Source organism: Chroicocephalus ridibundus, chromosome 1 (genome assembly GCF_963924245.1).
Source record: "Chroicocephalus ridibundus chromosome 1, bChrRid1.1, whole genome shotgun sequence".
NCBI lineage: Eukaryota > Metazoa > Chordata > Aves > Charadriiformes > Laridae > Chroicocephalus > Chroicocephalus ridibundus.
Window position 1 is genome coordinate 117,919,621 of NC_086284.1, and position 24,653 is coordinate 117,944,273.

Here is a 24,653-nt window from a genome sequence, read left to right on the forward strand (position 1 = left end):
AATTATGTTCCCTAAGTCATCACACAAATGTAGGCAAATATTTAAAGCTTCCTGTAAAATAGGGCTCATGCTTATTTTACAGAGTAAGCAGTGCTGTGAACAGGACTGTAAGGTTTACATTTGATACCCTTTTGCCTCAACAATAATATCTGCATAAATGCAACGTACAAGGAAAGAACTGCCCATAGCTCAAACATCCAGACCCACAACACAGACATAATCAAAAAGGCTCGCTCTTTATTTTAAACATAAAAAGAAACATTTTACACAGCATTGTTAGAACTATTCGGTACCTGCATTCCAGAGTTGTGCCAAACACTTTACTTTATAACTTTGAAATTAAAACAAAAGAAAGAAAATACCTTGTCCTTCTGCTATTTGATGTTCAAGCTTGTCCTGAATTGAAATTCCAAGCGCCTAGAGGAATTTGCCAGCTTAACCAGGAGATGTGGCAATGCAAACAGAGGAAGATCAACGTGAGCCCTTAGGATACTTTGACAATACCACGGGTTGCCGCAGGGAGGATATGGATGCTTGCACTGCATCTCAGGCAGCTAACTCTCCTGATACTCTGCAGGTTCAATACACAACCAGATGCACACACACCTCCACTCACACAAACCCCGGTCACACAGGAAATAATAATAATAAAAAACATGAAAAGTGACCTAGATATTTTCTTTTCATTAGCGATAAGATTCCCACTCTATTTTAAAAAAAGGGGATAATACAAAATTGGCACAAGTAGAAGGAAACCTGGGGGGATAAGTCTAGCCCCTCAGCTTCTAGCCTTCCAACTACAGCAAATACAGGGTGGAAGGGGATGCAGCATTGCCTTCCAAGGGTCTGGCAGCAGTATGAGCTAGCAGCAAACTTGCTTCACTTGGAATGACAAAGATGGTTTGTTATGGGCCACGAAGGAAGGTCAGCATTAGCTAAGGACATGGGGACCTTTCATCGGAGCAGGGAGCTCTGACCAGAATAACCCTGAGTTTTTTCCAGCAGGGAGAAAGTGTGCTATGTTGTGTGCTTGGGAAGAGCTGGCGGTTCCCTGCTTGTTCATTCCCTAATTATTGCATTACAGTCATGATCCTCTTTCCCTAAAACTTAACCAAGAGCACAGAAACAAGGAGTCAGTCTACAAGGACAGAAAGTGACTGATGCTGTGCTTCAAACTTCACCACCACTACCACCCCTTCCAAGATATCCCAATGCCATAGGCCTTCCATGAAGAAAGCAGATGTTAATGCAGGAAAGAAGCTGCTACATCAGTGTGGGACGGACAGCCAGCATCCCAAATATCAGAATGGTGTTATCATAACATCCAAGGAAAAAGCAAGATTTCACTACAGCAGAGAGGTAGGAGAGGAAGAAAAATTCTTGCTGCCAAGTAATATCTGAATGAATCCTTTCCTCAACTCCCTCCCTTTGGAAAGCATCACTACGGATTTCTGGGCATTCACAGCAGAAGCTAGAGACCACTTCTGCCCTGTTCCCTCAGCATAGGCAGCTACGTCTGCCTGCAACATAGGCTTTTTCAGAGCTCTTCCAAAAAGGAAAACATCAGGCCAGAAAGAAAAGTTGCTATGAATGTTCAGGCCAGAGTCTTCCAGAGCTTTATAGGTTTTGTGTGTCCAAATTTTGGAACACTACATGAAATGTTTGAGAGAGTCAAATAACAACTTGCAAGCCCCAACTCTGCAAATCAAGTCCATTTTGAAGATGTCTCACATTCAGCTTACAAAAATCATTGGACGCCTCTATGTATACATACATACACACACACGTGACTGCATGCGTGTTCGCATGTGGGAAGTGGAACAGTCTTCTAGAAAAAACCCTCATGTCAGCCTCAGAACAAAAGTCACAATGCAAGACGGGCGGTGGGGTGGGGGGGTGCGAAGAGAACCGGCATAAAGAAAACTTAACTGCAGAAAAACCCTGATTTTGAAATAGCGACAGTATTGAGTGCAAGGTTCCACAAACACTAATGTAAAATGAAGCCTTCATAGCACAGATACTAAATCTGCAGCTCCCCTGGAATATGCAGCGGGATGAGCTATTCGTGAAGCAGACCAAATACGTAATGCATGTCTATAATGGCAACAGCACATCACATCACAGCCGCCGTCTTCCGTGGATGCTCTCCTTCAGCATCTTTCCTTTTATCTTAAAAAAAAGAAAAAAAAAATCTGGAAAGGATTGAGCCCTGGCCTCAAGTCTACATTTCTCACCCTTCTTGATGCAAGCTAAACCCTGGCTGTGACGTCAGGTTGCAGTACAGTCCTACTTCCTTGTTCGTTTATATGCAGTATCTTTATTCTGACTTTTATTGCTTAAAACACCAGCTGTGCTGGGAAGACAGAACTGCCTGGAAAAGGAGCTGCTCCCACTTGAGAACCAGCTCAGTGTATGTGGAAGACCAAAAGGAGGACTTCTATACTATAGCACCTAGGAATAGGTCTCAAACCCATGGGGAAAGCCCTGTACAGGCCCATGTACAAGACCAGGATCATTGGAACCAAAGGATTCTTCTTGCCCTCTTGGGCTTGCTCCTATTCCTACCCTGAACTGCACTTCAGCTACTGCAGATCTCAGACTCTGCTCACAGGTTCAAGGCTTACCACTGAGTGACTGGCAAAAGCAGCATCGGAGTCTGGTCTGTGCATTTGGCAATACATAGTTTACAAGTCTTCTCTAAACATGATCAGGTGTCCAACTGCAGACAGAGATCCATCTCATTTTTAATTTTTTTTTCTGTAAGTCACACCATCACCAGTGGGGCAAGGTCTCCCACCTCTCTGCTGAGGCCAGCAGAAGGCCAGGCATTGTCCCTAGACACCACGTGCCCCCCTGCTACAAGTAGAACATGGTCTCAGGCACAACGTGAGCAGCTGTAGTGGGGGAAAAAGAAGGCGGAAGGGTGGGGGAGAAGATGGCTATAAGCACACATCCAACAAATGCTTGTCTGAGGATTGACTCTTCAGGGTTGCCAAGTTAGCCCCTATTCTTCACAGCTAAGAGCTTTGAGAGCCGAAAACAAAATTAAAAAAAGTTTTTAAAAAGTGCCTCAAAGACCTCCAGGCAAGTTACATTTTGGAGTTAACTGCAAACCCTTTGGAAGCCAGGGAAGAGAAGGCATGCTGACAACCACAAACCAATGCTTTGCTGGAACAGTCTCATGAGGCACCAGCAGAGGAACCTTCTCCAGCCTTCAATCCAATAAAGAGAGGGCTGTGAGATATCAAGGTGGACAGAGAAAGGGAACAGGATGGTGTGATGGGGGTAGAAGGGAACAGTAGATTGGTTAACACACTGAAAGTCTAACACTTCTACCAGTCCCTTTCCCACCCATTGCCCTGCCCATTATACTTTCATACAGGGACATCTTTTAAAAACCAAGGTGGGGGGGGAACAACCAAAACCACCGAACGAACAAAAAAAACCCAAACTTAGTGAATTTTGTCACAGGGCCCTGCTGAAAGAAGGCTCAACAGTTTGCACATTAGAAGGACATGATCCCTATGCAGAAAGTGCTGCTGGAAAAGGAGAACTCCGAGTCGCTAAATATGGCCTGAATGCTCTCAGGACATGACGTGTAACAAGGAGAAGCTTGAGGTCCAGGCTGAAATCAGAGAGGAAACGCACTGTCTTGTCTGGGCCTGTGAGCGAGTGTATCAGTACAGTCCAAGAGCCCTGTGAGTCTCTCACGAAATGCAAGTGTGTCTGGCTCCCACGCTCAGTCCATCTCCATCGACATTAGCCGGCGACGCTCTCGTCTTGTTTCCTGCACTTCCTTCTTGCAGCACCAACGGGAGCTGCAGTAGCCAATGAGGCAGGATAAGAGTCCAATGACAGTGGCCAGACCAATGCCAATCAACAGGGGATACTTGAAAGCATTCAGAACTGAAAGAGGAAGGCAAAGTCATTAGATATCACTGAAAAATTCAGAGATCCCCTTTATTTGTTCTTGCCTAAAAAAGGAAAAAATCCCACATTATTCAGTCATGGGCAGATTAATTATTTCAGAAAGAAATTACACTAATTTTCCTTTTTGATTTCTGTCTTTTGAGGTTTGAAAAATTAGTCTTTTACTGGACTCGCTTAACTCCCCTAATTCTTCCTCCACCATTTCAAAGCCTCAGGGAGGCTGGAAGCACCAGAAGGAACCTTGGAATGAGACAGCAAAGTAAAACTAGTTCCAAGAAGTATTCTATTACCTGTTGCTCCAAACAGAAGCCTTGCAAAATTTCCCCATCAGAGGCAAACTGTGGCTGCACTCTTTGTAATATGTTTCCAAATGGCAAGGAGTGGACTGCTTTACACTTTGGACTGCTTTACACTTTGCTTGATTAGAACTACTCTTACAGTATATTCTCTGCCTCTTGGCAACCCTGTCTAATCAACCTCCAAAGTCGATACCTAAACAAGAGATTTAATTTGTAGGCACCTACTGCTCAGTTAAAAGGCAGGGTCAAGGACTGTAAGGAGTTTGGAAAGTACAGTTGTACTAGTTATCTGCACAGTAGGGAGAGAAAAACCTGATTCAAGTTCATGGAACTTCTCAATATGACCTTTCCTGGAAATACTGAGAAGAAAGCAACTAGTTCAAAACCCCTCCTGCATTAGTTTTCCTCCTTAGCTACATGCTGAATGAGCAACTAGCACACAGCTTGTTTCTCACGAAGTCCAGCAACGCTTGCAACTCAGGCTGGAAAGCAGACAAGGCATTAAGCGCAGGGAGCAGCACGTCTTGTGGTTAGGAGAGGGAGGAAGGAGTCAGAGCTCTGACTTTCTGTTCTTAAATTTGATATTAACCACAACATGACTCTACTTCAGCATGCCCCATCTGCAAACCGAGGCTTCCTCCTGCAGGCAGCAGCAAAGTTAACACTTGGAGAGAATACTATGCCTTCACTGAAAGATGCCCCAGCTGTGCAAAATATCATCAAGAGATGATCAGGAAAGAGAACACTCCACTCTCACGAGCGTGATCTGTTCAGGCCTACCTAGTCTACAGAATCTGGAATCAGAAGATGCAAACAATAGAAAAGGATAACAAAATCTAATCAGATTATCACAGGCATCTTTAAAAATAGCCATGGGGAAATATTTGTCACCAAAAGACATAACAAGGTGTTAAAAAGATAAATAAATTGCATAACACATGTTGCAATCTCTTACCATCCATTTTCACAGATAGAAAAATGGGTTTGGCTTTGATGTCAGGTTCCCGCTGCCATACGCCTGTGGCGGATCGCACCCATGGGGTCACTACGCAGTAGTGGTTCCCAAAGTCATGGTCCTCACAACCATGCACACGGAGCCGGAATTCCAGCGGGCTGATTCTCTCCAGGCTGAGATCACTGCTCCCGTTTCTCCTGCTCTGCGTGACGATCCCTCTCCGGTCCAGCGAGGCCAGTAAGACAGGCTCTCTGTCCAATGCAAAGGAGCGCACAGCAAACCAGGAGACATCAAAGGACATATCATCTGCATTTGTGGATAAATAAGAATTTGGACACATTGGTGAGCTCCGAGAAGTATTCATAGTGCCACTTCTCAGCAGAAAGGTTAATCTGCAAGCAGCATAGCCAACACTGGTCTGACAGTGGAAGAAAAAAAGAAAAGAAAGAAAAAAGAAAAGAGGGCCCTGAACATGTCCTTTTTAGGAGGATTCAAACAGTGAACTGTAATGAAATGCACTGGCATGAAGAACGTATCTGCACATAAAGGGTGAATTACTACAGGGACCACAAAGAGGTTTCTTGCTTTCCTGCCTGCCATTCTAAAATTTGTATTTCATCTCTGATCTAAGTTTTCACCAAGCAGGCCTAGTGTCATAATAAGTTCTATAACTATGGTGAACCTACATTGAAAAGGGATTGGAAGAGCCAGGTATTTGCTAGCAGAGTAATTTGCAATCACTGTCTTCATGCAGGGCCTACACAACCACAAAGTCAGAAGTCTCTTTCCTGAAGACTCCTTCCTTACATTTTGTCTGCCTAAATGAATACAGAGGTTCTACACAGACCACAAAAAATTATCTACAAAAATACAAAGCATTCAGGAGCAAAGCCTGAGCTTTTATACATTTTTTTTCCAGAGCTGAGAGTTACTGTCACACATCATCAGGCATCACACCTTGTACAAGTTTTACCACCCAAAGAGTTATTCTATAAAATGCATTTGCAACACTTTTAACATTTAACATAGCTGACAGGTAGTCAGAGTTCATCAACACATCTAGCTCTTTCAATGTTCATGCAAGATCCTATTGATCCCATTAGCAGATCTCAGTCTTAACCCTACTAAGCTGATGTAGCTGAGAATCTACTTTAAACATCGCTGCTATTCTTTGCTAACGTGAGCCCAGCAACACCTGTCAGAGTCTGAAACCTGGCATGACCTAGAGCATAGACAGGAAAGCCTGCTCACTTGTTTCATCAACAGGTCTTCCTTCCTGGCACGTGAGCAAGCTGATGGTCCCAAACTGGAAACAGAGCTTACTCTTTCTGTACTGAGTTTTGGGTACTGGTAGAATGTATGCATACCCAAGACAGTCCCAGTGATTTTGGTGATGTATCAAACCTCCATTTGCTAGTATAGAGATCTCTGAAAAATACAGTATTAGAAACCTGAAATTTAAAACTTATCTTTCAGCTAATTGAGTTTGCTCTTCTCAACTTCCATTAGCACAGAGATCAAATGTGGAAAAATTAAAGCCCTAAACCTGCTGCTGTACTCAAATTCTTTGCAGATATAAGCAAAGACAATTTTTAAGCCTCTATCAGGCAAGCTAATGCTTCAGGAAGGAAGGAAATCTTAAAATATTATTTTAAAGTAAAGTGAAGTAAGGGACATCCTCAGCTCTGCTACTTGAAGTATAGCATCAGCTGGCCAGGTGGAACGTTCCCCCTTACTGCAGACAAAAAGCACCCACTGTTTGGGGTATAATTAACTCCCCTCTAAGGTGCACTGGTTTTACACACATCTTCAAAAACTAAACAAAAAGATGAGAAAGCAGATGTTACTACTGGAAAAGCTGTCTGATCAAACTGTTTTGAGACACCAGCCAGTTTCCTGCCCTGGCCAGCTGCTCTGGGTGACAGCACAGAACATCAAGAGAGCACCCTGCCTGTTTTGCAGCCCCACAGCAGCAGTAGGTTTCCTAGTCCTACGTGGGGGTCAGCATAGGTCATTTGGAGCAGCAGCCCTCACAACAATCACTCTTGCCTATCACACTACAAGTACTACTATTAGTTACTTGGCATAGCTCTCGGACTGCTTCCCTTGAAAGCAAAGTTAATAAAAATTACCATAAACACATGTTCAGTTAACGGGACCAAACTTTGACCTCTGCTTTGTGTACTCATCCGTCTGTGGGAAATAGGGCTTCTACTGGAGAGAGCTCTGTTTCTATAAACTGCTCTTTGACTCTGCAGCCTGTTTATGCCAAATATGGTAACAGCACCGGTCCACAGGCAGTCACGTTGGGAACGATCAATTCCTTCCAAAGATCAGCAAGGCTGCCGTGAGCTCTTGTGTTTCCAGGTACCATAGGAGCACATGGACATCTTCCAGGCTAAGTCCAACTACGCTGAATACACCATTGCACTTGCTAAAAGAGGTCTGAACAATAAATTTAGATATTAAGAACAATAATCTAGTTTTCAGATTCCCAGACAACTTGCTACCTTTGAAGAATTCCTTCTTTTCAGTCTCAGTTAATCTGAGGTTCCCTTCCCTCCACATACAAAGATGAGTGCAGGCACTTGCTGTCACTTTGAAATAGCTGAATCTATCTTCTGTGATTACAACATGGGACAACAATATTATGCCAACATATTTTATTAGTCAGTATACACAGTGTGCAATTAGTGACTCACTACAGACAGTCAGAGGGAGGATTTGGCTCTGTGTACTCTTTGTCACTATCCTCCTTGAAATAGCTTAATACAGCAAAGTCATCCAATTCATTTCTATATATGTCTGGTTCTCATGCAATAAAAACGAAAGAAAATTTAGCAAAACCAGGACATAATCAAGTGCTCTCTAAAAAATTTAGCAAAACCAGGACATAATCAAGTGCTCTCTAAAGATCCACGATGAACATGCCTAGCAGCTCCCAAGTGCTAAATATGTCGTTTTAGTGACATAAAACAGATAACACACAGATCTTCCCAAAAGCATCTGTACCATTCCACACATGCCTTGCATCAATGTTGACAAGTCACCCTCCCAATATTTGTCCCCAGTCTACAAAAAAAAAACCAAACCAAAACAAAACAAAAAAAACCACAAACCCAACCACAAGAACCACACTCTCACTTAACACTACAAAGGTTTCTTTCACCGGTTCCTTCCATGCTCCGTAATGTTGTAATGTGGAAGGCCATCAAGGACCTCAGTGCTTCCAGGCCATTCAACTCAGCTGCTTTTATAAAGGAATACAAAACATTGGGAGCAGGACGCTACAGAGCTCTAGGAGCAGAGTAATAGTGGTGCTATGCTTCCTCCCCTCCTCAGTAAGTAAAGATCATCAACATGTAAAGCACATCTTTATGCACTTCTCAATTTGACACACAGGACTAAGCCGTCTGGGTCTTAGCTGCTTCCCTGGCCAATTGCTCCTCAAAACAGGGAATCCTATTTCTAGACCAGCTCTTAGGAACCATACACTTCCACTGCTTAGAATGGAGCTCTCTCAACATCTTGTTACAGTGCTGAATCACAATTTTGAGACCCTTTTTGTTTACTACATTTAAAGGAAGTTGAATAGGGCTTCCTAGAAAGCTGAGCAAACCACTTCAAGCCATACAAGAGGTAAACAAGCTGGTTTTGTTAAATTCTCCAGAGTGCCCACTGGGTCTGTCTGGAGCAGATAAAAAACATCTCCTTTCAGGCACAGTAAGTAATACTTTTAAATCCCTAAGCACATAGCCCAAGAAGGGGTGATCTGGGAAATCTAGGGAGATCGTTTGTGAAAATGTGTATTCAACAGAAATATCAGAAGTAGCTTTTATATCTTCAGGGCACAGAAGAACTACTATTCCCCCCTGACACACGTATACTCCCCTCATATCAATTCAAACGCTAACCACAGCTGCTAAGCTAAAGGAACACTTCTTTAGATGGAGCAGCTGCTGCCATGTGCTGAGCTTAGTAATACACACTCCATTTCAGCAGGGTCTCAAAGAAGCTGAGGAAATTAAAACACACAGCAGTCACGCCAAAACCTTTTCCACCCTTTTGAAAGTTTCCCACAGACTGGGTACACACAAACATACAGAGTACTGCGAACTGCTTCTACCAGACAAGGCTCCAACCCATAAGTAACGCTTCTAGAAACAAATAGACTGATCTAACTGTAACAAAGAAGGGCACTGACAAAGATCATTTAACTTTTCCTCGGCTCCTTGGAAGTACTTTATTTTTCTGATTGTGCATACAAAGCGGGAGAAGAAGTGGGACCTGACACCTCAACTTACTACAGGAAGCATTCATACTAATCCACATTCACGCTCGCAAAGTTGAGTGCCTGTGTGTACAAGAGCAGAGCTGGCTGGCATACCAAGTGTCTTCAAAGCGTTTTGGACACGCATTTAACAAGACCTCCTATGCAATTCCCTGATATTTCTTTGCTCACAAGAGGGCCAAAACCACAGCTCTGTAGCAGGTCTCACATCAGAAAAGCAGATGGCTTTGAAAGCCATCAGGCCTCTAAGAAGACAGTCAAATGCAATTGCTTTGCTCTCCTTTTTCATCACATTCCCAAACGGAAAGACCACGTCTGTACTGCTGTCATCTGTTTTCCTCTAGGAGATGCTGGCAGCTCTTGCTCTGTTTATTTGATTACCTGGTGTAGGCTTTCCCTAACAACATGCCTCATTTTCCCACTGGGATGAGACAGCCCTGTTACTTTCACAGTCTGTCTAATGTTTGGCACTCTTTTTAAAAGCAAGTTCTTCATTCCAGCTGTGAATTAAATTGTGTTACTGACTCAGCATACAAACAGATCACAGACAGGATACAGGGAAATAAGGTTACTACTGAGGAACTACATCTTTTTGTTATCATATGAGCCCTCAAGGCCCTTCTTCACCTAACCTGCTCCGTTATTCCACTACTCTAGTTCCCTCCATCTCTTAAGGCCAAGACGACAGACTGACAAGGGAAGTCTGCACGCCCTACAGCTGTTGCATAGATTCCAGCTGTTCGTTCCAGCTCTTCTGCCAGTCTCATCCAGAGGACCAGCAAGGACTGGAGAGGGGCCAGTCTCAGGTCCATATGAAAGGCCCAGATGGGGTTTCTCCATACAACATGGCTGGTTACGCCCCAAATCCTGCTCATTCAGCAACTGAAGGCTCAGAGCATGGCCTTTGAGGCCTCAGAGCGTGGCCTCAAAACCTGCCACAATGCCACACTTTACTCCATTCTAGGTGTATCTGTTGCATGTGCCGCATCTGCCCCATTACAGACTCAAAAAAAAACAACGCAAAAAAAACCCCAAACAAACACAACCCACAGAGGCAGAGATCTGCCATGTTCAAGATGACATTACCCAGCTATGGAACAGATTACAGTGCTGATGTTAAAACTGCACTGGCTGCTCATGACTGCTGGAAACAGCGTAATTTCCAACTCCGGGCATCATCTATCAATTCAACAGACATGCATGAACCCTTAGGACATTGCCCAGTTAAAACTTAATTGTGCTGATAAGCAGCCCCTCGAAAAGGATACCTTTTTACTTCAATCCCTTTGGTAATCCTTATCTTCTCAGCGCTCCTCCCAGTCTCAAGCTACTAAACGCAGAAAAAAACATCAAGAAACCAAGTGCAGCGGAGTATCACTCTCTGACAGGAGAGCCCCACTGTTACTAAGTGGCCTCTTTTCAAGTTTTAAGTGAGCCAGGGGTGCTGAGACCTCTTTCACAAGGCAACCCCAACCTTATTTTAGCTGTCGAACACCAGCAGAAGTAGCAGCTGCTCCCTGCCAGCAATTACTGCTTTGCAAAGAAACCAGCTGCTTTGGGTACTGCCTCACAACAATGCCTGTAAGAGCTTGGGCACACCTCAACTTAGAAGAGGTTTCCTGCTGAGCAGAAGCTGCAGGACAGACTGTGGTACATGTACAGGCATATGTCACCGTTTACTGTGTCCAGTATCCCTGGCTATGAATCTTTTGACAGCAATAAAGTTTACTCAGCTTTTCCTCCCTACCAAGCATTTCAATAATACAATCTACAGACTTCTATCATTTTTTCACAGGCAGCACACAACCGTAATCTAACAAATTGCTTCCCCATTATACTCAGATTTAATGGAGAACAGACATCTTTGAATTTCAAAGTGATGGGCCTTTACTAAGCTTGGTACTTCATCACATCAGCTACTACATTTTAAGTAATATTTTCTGCACAGCACCTCTTTTGTAGTGGCTTACATGCAGATTTCTAAATTTCACATGAATCATGACATCTTTATATTTAGGTATATGCATACATACATATTTATAGATTTATTTTAGATACATTTTTATATCCATAGAGAGAGAGAGAATGACTTGTTTAAAAAATGTAAACTCACTCCAAACCCAAATTCTGGGTATAATAACCAGAGTTACTCTCACAGCATTTTGAAGAAAAGTAGCTCAGGCAATGCTTGGCAAGCAGGTAGGGTTTAAACAATTCTCTGAACTTTTCAGCTCTTCATAAAAATTTGCCCTTAAAGTGTCCACTATCCTTTTCACAGCAATTAGGTACCATGTTTGTTTCTTCTTCCACACAAAAAAGGAGGCTCATCTCTGAAGGCATCAGCAATAGACATTCAATTTTAGTATTTAGGCTGCAGTAGTCAGTTATTGTGATGTTTAAATTTACATTAAGCCTTAAATTCACTCTGAAATGTCAAGTGACTTTAAGATTTGTTTACAGATGACCATTTTCTCGTAACAGGTTTTGCCAATGGACCTCCTTTCCAATTAAAGGAAATGGAAATAGTTTTCGTGGCCCATCTAGTGACTGTAGACTGAGATTACCATCTGTGGGGTCAGTTGGTACAGACAGCACAGGAGGGTTTAGCAGTAAGAACTCAGAATGAGAAACAAAAAATCTTGTTTGAAATTGGGTCATGTAAACCAAAGATGCTCTTGTATTTAACTATTTCTATAGGATTTTCCATGCTGCTTCTCAATTCTCCAGCCTCACTTAAAGGACATAGGGTTGTAACTGATGGTATTATTCTGCCTGGTGAAGGCAAATGAGTTACAAGTAAAATAATTTTGCCAAAATACCTGGCTCAAGTGCCATTCCTTCCGTTGTGACGATACACAGCAAATCTGCCAGTTCACCCTGGTAAATCGTTGGGTTGTCAGAATGCACAGAGACATTAAACACAGGACCTAGAAAAAAGTAACCACAATTATTAATGACAGGCTTTTCTTCAGTGTCCAAAACGTTTTTTGCATGTTTTTGAAGTATTCTTTGCTAGTTTGTGGAGACAGAGCTCTGAAGTAGCAATAAACAACTGTGTAAGTTTTTGCAAAAGAGTTATCAATTTTTAGCCATTAATTTCTGCACTAAGACCAAGTACCCAAACTGCCAGACCTGTCACCCAACCTGGAGGCTGCTCTGCCCAAGTCTGCCTTCTACTATCCTGCACAAAAGCAGACTGTCTTCCACTGGTGACTCCTCTAAGAGAATGAGGGTTCAGGTCTTCAGGTTAATCCAGCACTGATCTTTTTGGCTGAGGCTGTCAATACGAAGTCAAGTTAGAGCAAACCAGTATTTTAACAATACATATGGTTCTGCTACAGAACTGAAACACAGACAATACAAGAAGTGCATCTGATAACACTTTGCTGTGGGTTTTCCTTCAGGCTCTGCCACAGATAGCTTCTTCTGTAGAATGTGTCTCAAAGCCCAAGAGTACAGTAAACTCCTTCAGTTGCAAAGTGGTGATGATACTGATGAAAACCACTACACTGTTATGAAATGCTCAGACACCATGACAACATGTGGTGTTCGACTTCTGAGGTACATAACTTAAAAAACAAAACTTCCCCAAATTTTGACAACAACTACATCTCTGGTGCAAAATTAACAAAACCACAACTCCTCAGATATGCCAACATTGCTAGTACTCTCTTTCACATGGCGGAAACTGAAGAATGTGTCAAAACACCCTTAGTGATTTCTCTACTAAACGAGGCAAAGGACATGAGCAGAAGAAGATCTGATGCTAGCGGTGGCCTCTGGGATGGCTCTGTGGGAAGGGGCCAGGGGACCCGAGAAGGAACCTGGGACTCAGATTAAGAAGTAACCCTGGACTCCATTAGCTGCTATCATTATTTGGCTCGGCTACCTCTGGTACAGCAGCAGCAACAAGCATAGAAAGGTGGTTTGGGAGGAAAGAAAAGCTGTTGGAAGATTTGCCTTCCTTCACTCTTACATGCTACAGTTAGTACGGGAACTGTAAATTTCAAATCCACTGAAGATCAGTGGCAAACAATGCTTTTGAAAGAAAACATTTAAGGCAATCATCCAAGACAACCCATTTGTTCCTTGCTCTCCCAACAGGTTTCTGTGGAAAGCTATGCCGATAACTCACCACACTGCACACGCTTATCACATCACTTCCAGACTGAGGTTCTGGAAAGAAACTTGGATGTGCTGTGAAGCTAGAGCTATCATTTTTTGGTGAAACTATTCTAGACTACAAGGGCCTGACTTGTTTTGGTCAGCAGAGATTACACAGCATACAAAGAAATGAATTACAATTACAATGCAATAATTAGTTCTGTGGCCTCCAAAATTCCCCCCCCAATGTCCATTGGGCACAATGTGCTGCTCTTTGTTATACCATAAATTTCTTACAGCCCTCTTCTCTGCCCCAGAAGCAGTGGTACTTTGTACACAAGGGCAGTATGTAGACATATAATCCCAGAGGTTTGTACCCATTTTGACACTAGAAGTCCTCTCTATTTAAAATTAAGATTGCAAGTTACCCCACCAAGCAAGGATAAAACGGTGGTAGAGATGCAATAGAGGTTACATATGGACTACCAGCCGAGACTCCTACATGCTTATGCTGGAACATATTTAAAGAAATAAGAGACTCTGAACACTTTGAAGTTCAGCTGTTCAGGTAAGTGACTTCACAAGCAGGCTGCAGCCCTAACTGAAGTTCAGCACGATGGGATCCTTGTCTGGGCAAAGGGAGAGAGATTAATGCAATTGCTTCCTCAGCCTCTATCCAAACTGTTTCTATGTGAATTCAATTTGTTTCCTGACATTCACATCCCTCCCCCCACCAATCATATTCCCCTTGCAGCCTATTTTATTATTCAACTTGAGATAAAACAAGACATTTTCCCTCATTTTCTTTGCAGCTGTGCAGACAGAAGTTCAAGGTCCTAGGGGACTAAAGGCAGCATGGACCAGGGCACTCCAGCCAACTGTAACCAGAAAAGTCTCAAGCTGTGTGTGAACTGTCACAGCAACAGAAACAAAGACTGTCAAAATCTGCCAGGAACATCCATCCCTGCATTCCCAGCACACATCCTCTGCCGCACTGGTAAAACAGCACCATAATGATCCCTGTACTTTCTGTAGTTCAGGGTCTATCCCAAGTTCCAGCTGGAAGTGAGGTGACATCATGCCAGGAATATGGGGCATGCTCTGTCCTGGCTAGATGCTGGCAAGGGAGATGAACTGCACTATCCCAACTTTGTCAGGCTAAGGATGGGCTGCCTTGCCCCTGCCCTGGCAGGGTAAATAAGCAAAGACAGAGGGTACATATAGACAGGACTTTTCAGGCCTTATTCGTAAGTTGAAAGTCCCGGCATTCAACAGACACTGGCTTCAAACCCTGGCATGGCAACAAACCACTAATGCAGTGTGGAGTATGAGCACTCCTGGCCATGGAATGTCATGAGGGTAAAAGCTAAGCTTGTTTGGTCACTCAGCCAGGAAAGTCTATGTATCATGGTAACGCAGCACTCCCTACACACTCTTCAGTTCTGGGTCACTAAGTGCATCTCTACCCTGCCTCCCACATAAAGAGTCAAAGCTTCCTGGGCAGTAAGAAGGCTGCTAGGCAGCATCTGCTCTGTCATTTCACGATTGTACTTCCCCTTGGTAAGCCACAAACAGTTATTTCCCTTTGGTTATTTCCCTGCTAGGGTACATCTCCTGCAAATTACCATCTGTACCTCCAGGGAGAAATCACTGTCCTGTGTTAGAAGAACTGGATTTCAACAGAGAACGGAGAGATGTGTCAGGGATTGTGCTCTTCCCCCTGCAGCTGAAGAGGGAGGGAAAACAATTATTTTTTTATCTTTTTAAACCTAAGCAAGCTTCTTTACAGTGAAAGCTTCTTAGTTCAGTCTTGAAAACTGTGTGGTTGCAACCTCCTAGAATGAGCATCTTTCTTCTTTGGAAGTATCTCAGGCCTTCTGCTCATATGCCCCGGGCCTCAGGCTGTCCTCAGGCATGAAAGGGCAGAAATAAAGTGTCTTCACAGATTATGTTTTTCCCCCACTACAAAACCTGAAAAGGCAGGGGGCTGTTTTCAACAGAGACCTGTTAGCCCTGAGCTGGACCACAAAGACCATTTAATCCCCTACCCTCCACCATAAGGTACATCTGACTCAATTGAGTCAGAATTGAGTACACTTGAGTCATCACTACACAGACTGAGAAAGATTCACAGAAGCTGACAGCATGGCTCTAATCCCTCATTAAAAGACATCTGCATGCCACCCTTCTCTAAAGAAGGATTCTGGTCTTGTTTTTGTTCTGTTTTATTCTAAAAAACCCAACTGACCAGTGCCTTTAACCTGATTATAACTTGCCTGATTTATGTTTCCAGCTTAAACAATTTACTCTAGCTTCAGCTGAACCTGTCTGGCAACAGAATGAGAGAAGCAGGAATGAGCTGCATGCCAATCTCAAAACAAAAGCAGTAGCAAACCAGTGTTTGTTAGTGGGTTACAAATGCAAAACCATCACCTTATCTAACTGGACATCTGCTTCACTGCAGGTTCAAGAAAAGCACCTGGGCAAAAAACAGCACCAGAACAAACATACAATGCTTCCAGACACATTTTGAAGGCTCCTGAGGACGTCCCAAGAGGTCACAAATGTGCCACAAATATCTTCTGCAAGGTGTGGATCCTGTTGGTGTCTTTTTCCCCCATTACCATCACACCGCAGCATTCAAGGAGCCCTGCATCTAGACTCCACCGAGCAGTGCTTGGCACATAAAACCGAAGCGCTTTTCTTAAGCTTTTACCCTCCAAAACAAAGAAACAAACAGGAAAAAAACCCCCTCAACCCCAAGCTTACAGATGCAGGCATGTGCTAACAGGCAACTCCCAGTCGACACTGATGACGCCAACTATCAGGGTCTCTGCACTGCCACTTTCAAGCACTTGCAGTGTCACAGGAAGGGTTTTGGGAGGTGACATAAACTATCCCTTCGATGATATCTGAGTTCATGCTACATTAACACTACGAAAAATAGAACTCTACAGATAACAGATGATGTGACTTTGCTCACCTTGCCGCCTGTGTTTAACAGTTTGAAATACTGTTATTGGCACCTACTGGTCACTTGGGAGAATAAACAAACCAGAATTTAGTTTCAATTGCAGAGTTGACAGATCAAGCATGACCTGTAAAGCTCATCAAGAACAAAGCAAACTTAAGTGTAGGAAAGCTGCTCAGGAGTTTGAAAGCTGAGAAATAATTGGATTTTAATAACTTCAGGTTTGAAGATGTGTCATTCCCTCAGCTAATTTGGAAACTAAAGAGCACAGATTTACAAAACAAACCATTCCCAATTCTAAGACCTAAGCATCAACCCTCCCCTAAATCGACATCTTCTGCTGAGACCTTTGAACTAAGCCAAAATCTCTGTTCCTCACTATAGTAAGGCCACATGTAAGCTTAGACACAACCCCAAAAGAAGTTTTCTTCTTTAATCAAGTAATAATTCTATGTTGAAAAGCATCTGCAGTCAAGATAGGAATAAAAAGTTTCCAAAGCATTTCTTGACTGCTTGACATTTCTGAATGCTTGAAAAACACTATATAATTTTAAACAAAAAGTGAAGAAACTGAGGTTAGAAGTTTACTAGTACAAACCTTTCATGGCAGATCTCATTGCTCAAAGCATTGATTTCATGCAGCCCATGAAGGAAACTCCAGGATCCAAATCCTATAGTGATACAGTTTTCAGCTAAAAGGTGTATTGCAAATTCTTCCACATATGGAAGTGAAAGGAAAAAGCTGCACCAAATTTGATTTACTACTTTGTGCTCAATCACATTCACATTGAACAGGCTGCAGGGTGGAAAGGAGAAGTTTAATTTTATTAATTTACTTAGCTCAAGAATTTACATATTGGAGAAAAATAAAAAATTCTGAGCCCTATTTACCTGATGTCACCCTATTCTCCCTGCCTTCCTCTCTGCTCAGTAATCCAAACACCTTAAATCTGCAAGAAAAAGAAGGGGGAAAGGAAAGACGATAATAAAAAACCAGTTAACATCAAGATTTACAACAGACGAGATCCTAATTACCTAGGTGACATTTTGGCCTTTTCTATATCATTGTAGCCAGTACTTCTCTGCAAAAATAAGGTATAGTCTCCCCACGGTCACCAGTTACCTTTATTTTCCAGGCAAGTGAAGCAGAGCAGAGAAAGGTCAAGTAACCTAACTGACAATAGAGATCCAGAGCAGGCCATTCCACCCAAGCAGCCTGCGCCCAGTTCATTACCCAGCAGGGAGGCCACAACCACTGTATGCAGCAACCCTACTTGCAATCACAGACCACAATGGGGAAAAAAAACTGATGCAATCCACAAGGTCTCTGTCTTCCAAGATATTACTCATATCTGCCCTGGCACCAAATCATTCATTCTTGAACTAAGAATCCCATGACCTGCTTTTCTCCAGATAATGAGCTTCTTCACCCACACTATTCTAGCCCGCTGCCTTCTCCCTGCTTCTTCATGGAGCTGTTCCCTAAGTTTTACCCCAAGCCTCATAATAGCTGTTACTGGAAGAAGCCCCTAGTAGTTTAGCCTGTGGTTTCTACTTCCAGCTACAAATTAATGCACACAGGCACAAAGGCACACAATGACAAAGCATGTTCCTGCCCATTAACAGTGGCTGGAAAATACCAGCCTTTCTTGCCAAAGAGTTTCTGCTGTATTGCTCTCATTCACTTCCATGATTAAGGTTTCTTTCCTTTAAGAATCTTTCTAGTCTCCTTTTTGAAACCGAGCATCTCTTGGGGTCATTGCAGGGCACCATTTAATTTTAATTGCAAGTTCAACATCAATACTCAGATCATATTTCAGCAGCTCTTGGTTTATCTCAGCTTCTTCCAAAGCGAATGATAATACATTGCTGTGCAATGAGCTCACATGCAGATATAATCCAGAGTTGAAGATTTCATTGAGACCCTTAAAGTTCTCTTTTATTTTTGCCTTTCCAGAGCTTTCTGCCCTCTGCTGAATGGCACGGGGGAAGTCAGCTCAGAGCACAGGCAAGCCCCAAATGATTCTCTCTCATAACATACTTCTCAATACGAGATTAAAAGCTTCCTTTTCCCTGCTTCCCTCAAGGGAAAAGAAAATAAGTCACTTCTGTGGAAATCCCTGTGAGTGTACAGCAGCCAAAGACACTCTAAACATTAACTTGGGTTGCCGGATTCAGGTAAAAGAGGTAGAAAATTAAAGGATGAAAGCCAAAGAAGAATTTACGATGCCAGGATAAACCAGGTGGATTTCACAGAGACCAGGTGCCTCAGCATTTAAAAAAAAAAAAAAAGACACAAAACAAAACAAATGAACAACAACAAAAAACCACCACACAAATAAACAGCTGCAGGCCAGCTAGAGCCATTTGAACCAGATACCAGTACACAGACCTGTATCAGGTAAGCATTCTGATCTCCATCAAGTTCCCAGCTATTTGACTCACACCTTTGCTGGCCAGCTTGGCTAAGGCTGCAGGCAAAGGGGAGCATGAAAAAAAGACACCTCTCTCATCTGCTGCCCAGCCCTTGCAGTGCAAAGGCATTGCCACTGGAGCAACACCTCCAGGGTACCAAAAGACAAGTGAGAGATTTCAGGTTGGGCAGGTAGGATCACAAGTCTTACAGTCTTGATACACTGGCTTCAGAAGAGCAAGGAACAGAAGACAGGTGTGTTCCAGGCTGAAAGGCTATATACACATACATCATCCATAGCTCAGGAGGAAAGAGGATGCATTTGAGTTTCATCAGAAATGATGCAATGAAATGAAGAGAAAATTTCACGACAGGCACTGGCAGCTGCTCTCGTCCCTTGCCTCAGTGGGCAACCTTTGAAAAAGATGGCAGAACTTCTGTTCTAGTCTGGGAAAACCAAAAAGCAGCACTGAAAAATATTAAGTCTTCATATGTGACAGCTTTCCCCCCCCCCCAAATAAGTTTAGTTTGTTTACAGCTACTGGACATACAGCAGGCATTCATTTTATGACATTAGTCTAGTGATCCATGTTATTCATAAGGCCAGACCAGAGGATTCATAAGATCCTCCCTGGTCTTAAAATACATCCAGCAGAGAACAATCTGCAATTGACTGAATATTTGAGAACTAGTGACCTACACTAGGCTTCTCGCCATCATCCCTACCCCCAACTTCCAGTTTATATAATTCAGTGGACAAAATCCACATTACATTTTTTAGTTCAGGAAGTTTCAAACAAATGCCTTTACATTAACATTTCAGATTGTTAACCAAATGGAATAAATACGTCCCTCTGCAACAGCAAATGGAGAAAGAAGAGAGGAGGTCTCTGCTTTCAGCCAGGAAGTTCTGCCTTGAATGGAAAGAATCTGAGCAAGACATTTTCCACAGATGTTCATGGAAAAACATTTCAGAGCACTGCCACATTTCAAGCCTATTGTGGCAGGAAACACTGAAGTTTCATGTGCTCAGTCCCCAGCTCATACATAAAAAGCTTACAGGCCTCCTGCCGTTCAGGCAGATCACATTGCACAATGTGTATGCACACTGAAAACCCCTCCTTGAAACACCACTCAACACAGATCTGGGAGGGAGACAAACTGGAGGAAAGGATTTCCAATCTTAGCAAGTCTCCCCACCTCCTATCAAAGGGGAATCAATAAAAACAACTGAGAAAGAAATTCTTCCCACCAGTAAAAGCTTCATGTAAAATCCTTTAAGGGTTTCCTTCTGCTGAAAATGCTGCCTCTGTATTGATCGTCTCCCCACTTCATCCCTCAAGGTGCAAGCTGAAAAATGCTGTCAAAGTCCAAGCCTTCAAAGTAGGGAGGAGACCAGAATACTTCCTATTTTTCAAAATTATACTGCCTTACCATAACCCCTCCAGCAGTCACAGTTGAAATGTCGGTCTATTACACTTTGAGAGCCCCATAAGGCAGTGCAATTCATCCATTAACAGTTTTTCTATCGGGGACAAACACGCTCATAAGCTACTCATCACACCCCACCCTCCCTTTAACTCGGGATTTAGCAGAGTGGTGCTCCCCAGCTTTTACGGTTGCCTGGAAAGCTGCATGTCCCGGCTTTTCCTGACCCTTTACTGTTAGTATCATCCCTCCAATTTTTGGGAGCCTCCCATTCTCCCTAGAAACCACTAGCTATCTCAGCAGTTCTGCCTTTCACCATTCCCATTAGAGGGAAATCTGGCACGAACTTCTTTTCCTGAAGAACAAGTTTGACAGCTGCCTGTACCACAGGATGCAAGACAAGGGCATGATATCTGAGCTGTGCTTTTATAGCTGCTCCACAACTTTGCCATTACCTCTGTCTCCCTGACTCAGTCACAGTTTGCATCAAAGACAGTACACCTCAGCAGCAAACAAAACCAAAGTAACACACACACAAAACATCTTCTGTCTTCCTAATAATAATTCCACAGTTAGTACATTCTAACTATGCTCATCACATGTCCTCATCATGCCCAGAGATTAATGTCCGGATAGCATATCCAAGGAACGACTGAAGGACACAAAGTTCATCCATCAATCGAAGAAAGGAAGGCATTTCAAGCCAGATTTTACTACGTGCCAAGATTATTTTGGGAAATAGCTCTCCCGTAAATTGTGCCTGGGATCTCATTTCTCTCTTCATTCTTTTGTAAAGAATGAAAGGCTGACAGGGCTTCAAGACCATCCCTCCCCCTGCTCCAGCCCTGCTACTGGAATTCACACATTCCCAGGGCAGTGCTACAGGCTGCCTCCCTTTCTTCGCTCCATGCACCAGAAATCCTATCTGGGTGCAGAGGCTGGGAGTAGAGAGTGACAGCAAAAACAAGTCAAGACTGCAACATTCACACTTCCCTCCCTTGGACAGCTTACAGGTTCCCCTCTGAACCACGGATATGAATAGCATCCCGCCAAACTTTTTGGACAGGAGTTCAAAACGACGTAACGCAAGCAATGTTGGGAGAGTCACCAACCACTACAGCTGTGCAGGAGAGCCTCCACATAAGAGTTTGGATGGGAGGGGCTTGGAATAGATTTCATTCTTGCTGATTTCTCGCATCACCCCTTTGCAAATGCTGCTCTCCCACTGTGTCTGATACAGATATCAAGAGTAATAAGGCTAAAACTATAGCCCATAAAACCATTTTGAGAAGACAAATCTACAGCAATATTCAGCTGTGAGAGTGCTGCTCTAAGAGCCATTTGGAATACAGGCAACTAACAGATTGTTTTCAGAACAGTGACTTACCATAAAACTAAACAAAAAGCCAATCAGAAGTTACCTAGAACTGAAAGAAGCATTCAGCTGAGTCAATGTCCCCTCTCTGGACAGCTTAGGTCAGGTTGCATCTTCATTAAACTTTGTATCAAGATGCTGCATTACAAAGCTTCTTAAGAAGTGATGTCCTTATTGCAAGACTGTTCCCCTACACTCAGCCTTTGTCCTTTTCCCAGTGTGCCTTGTATAAGGAAGTTTAGTTTTTAGAAGTCACCTTGCAGAGAATGATTACCTTAGTTATGTATGCACCCTGAAGAACTAGAGAGCTCCAACACAGGATGCACCTTCGGGCTACACCGAGAGCTCTTCAAAACTGCACAAGAATTCACCAGCTTGGTTTATCAAATAATGACTTGAGCCTCTCAGTTCATAGGTGAACCACCATTACAAAAACAACTCCATGGCACTTTCCACTCACACAGCATTATAGGAAGTCAGGGTTAACATGCATCTCTGATGATCCAAACCAACACTGTCCCCCTCTCCCTCCCCAGAAAAACCTCAAGAGGCAGGCTATGTTACAGCTGAAGTTAAGGGTTTCAACAAGGATGTGGGGAAGAGGATGCACTTCTGGGTACTGAAATTCATCCCAGTTTGTGGAGCTTTTTAGTCCAGCCATAAGGGGCCTCTAAGGTCTTCAGTGGCGTGATACGCTTGCCAAGACTGCTGAAATGTTACCATTGCCTTGACCTGACCATTTTCTGCAATCACATCAACAGGAAGGTGTGCTCACACAATTTAATGCTATGCTAATCGAGTCTGGTTTGGAACAGAAATCCAGTTTATATTAACGTTTTTCCAGAGTACTTGCTACCTAACAGCAATCTAGTGATAAAGCTGGCAAATGCGGCAGCAGTTACTCCGTATTGAGAACCAGTTCTGAGCCTGCAGGACCATAAAAGCTGCATTAGTAAAGAAAAACCCAGAGGCTATGATCACAGCCAATTCATTAAACATCTTTCTGTAAACAATCAATAGCACAAAGGACATAAGTAGCACCAAAGGAGACAAGCAAAGCTCTCAGCCATCATACCATTTGGAGACCCTTTCCATGTTCCAAAGAGTAGGTATTTCCCAGAGGCAGGCAAACCACCAGGACAGGATCAAAGAGCTCTCTCCCTTTCTGGCTTAGACACACAGACGCTAGATTCTATACCAACCTGACGTCTGGAAGTCTATCTGGATAGGGTTGGATAAGCCATTCACTGCTTCACGCCACATGCCACCACCACCTGGAGACCAGGCAGTCACCACACAGCGATACAGCCCAGCATCAGAAATCTGGGTCTGATACATCCTGTAGCGGAACTCATTCTCCTGGACCTTCTCCAGAACCACGCCATCCACACGAGTCTGGTCTGTCCAGTCTTCCAGCCGCACTACTGAATCCTGGTTCAAGGAGATTATGCGAGTAGTTCCATTGGGATTCGACTGATCTGTTAGTGGCTTCTCAGCTGTAATGAGGACAGAATAGCGTGGCGTCTTGATGTTTTTCGAAGACACTTTGCATGTCATCTCAAAGGTGTGGCCTGCTACAAAGAATGGCTTCAATTTCACTGCCTCCACCGTAAGCGTGTAATCTGAAGAGGGAAGGAAATAAGTAGCAAGAAAGGAGTTAATAAATAGGTGCAGATATTTCTGCAGCACCTTTCAACCTAGAAGATTACAAATAACAAAGTACTTTTTTTGGAGAGACAAATTCCAGCACATTTATCTAAACACACATGGACATCCCAGAATGCCACTCAACAGCGCACACATACCAGTACACAACAGTTTAGGTCAAGATGCAAGAATTCAAATGAACACCAAATACTGAACAGATAATGCAATACACAGGCCATGGCATGACAGGACCTCCAGGACTTTTTTTTGATTCAAGAGTAAAGCTATTAGACAAAACTCAAGAGTCCCAGTTTCACATTGGATCTGGAAGAGCACCATCAGAGACAGGGTATGAGGACACTGCTGAAGTACTCACTACTAGTGACAAAAGCTGCCACTAACTAAATCAGCAGCACATAGTATAACTTCTTTTATTTCCCTTGAAAATCCACTCTAACAGCAATCCAGACACTTTCAGCTGAACTCCCAAGACCAGTTGAAACTGCATGACCAAAAAATTGGTGGTAACAGAAGTCTACATCCCCAGCACCCCTATACACACACCTCTGTGTTGAAAGAGTTTGGTATACCTCTGTCTCCACGTGTGTTCTTTTCCCTTGCTTCTCATGCATTCACCTGACTACAAGCCTACCAGAAGCCTTGACATTTCCCAACAACCCATTTGGCATCAAGAATGCCAGCAACACTTACTGCTCAGCTTCCTTTTCTATCTTCAGCATTCTCCAAGTCTGCCAGCTCCTCAAACCCAAGAATCCCTTAATTACAGGGTTTGGGAAAATTATATTTCTAGGAGCACAGCCCCAAGACACGAAAAAATACGAGCTCACAATAAGAAATTGAGAAAATGAGGAATGACTGAAATCAGAACCAGATAAAAGGAAAGGGAGTTGCTGGTTTCCTGGCACTGCAATGAAGAGACATCCCACACACTCAGGTTCTTCCTAAGGAAGGGGTACTGGGGCAGAACACACAGCTTACAGCTACTTCCCAAAGTAGCAGTATTGCGAGAATTCAGCCAGTCCAACTTGCTGGACTTAGTTTGCTGCTGCATGTTCTCTCTTCTCTCCCTTATAAAAAATGGGCATAGACACATTAAAAAAAACAAAAAACAAAACCAAACCTATACAGATCACCTTTACACAAGGTGAAACTTTTCAGGAAAAGGGAAATAAGCAATGGTAAGATTGCTACACATTCCCCAAAACTGAACTAAATGCAG

At 43.2% G+C, this 24,653-nt stretch overlaps 1 protein-coding gene across 1 annotated transcript in view; it reads right to left on the reverse strand.

The window, feature by feature from the left end:
• Positions 1–217: 217 nt before the first annotated feature.
• Positions 218–24,653, reverse strand: part of PTGFRN (prostaglandin F2 receptor inhibitor) — a 71,230-nt gene continuing 46,794 nt past the window's right edge. Inside the window, exons 6-9 of the mRNA XM_063348349.1 lie at positions 22,969–23,388; positions 12,295–12,402; positions 5,185–5,490; positions 218–3,906 (exon numbers count right to left, since the gene is read on the reverse strand). Of these exons, the coding sequence (XP_063204419.1) occupies positions 3,740–3,906; positions 5,185–5,490; positions 12,295–12,402; positions 22,969–23,388 (1,001 nt within the window). The 3' untranslated portion in view covers positions 218–3,739. The remainder of the gene's footprint in view (positions 3,907–5,184; positions 5,491–12,294; positions 12,403–22,968; positions 23,389–24,653) is intronic.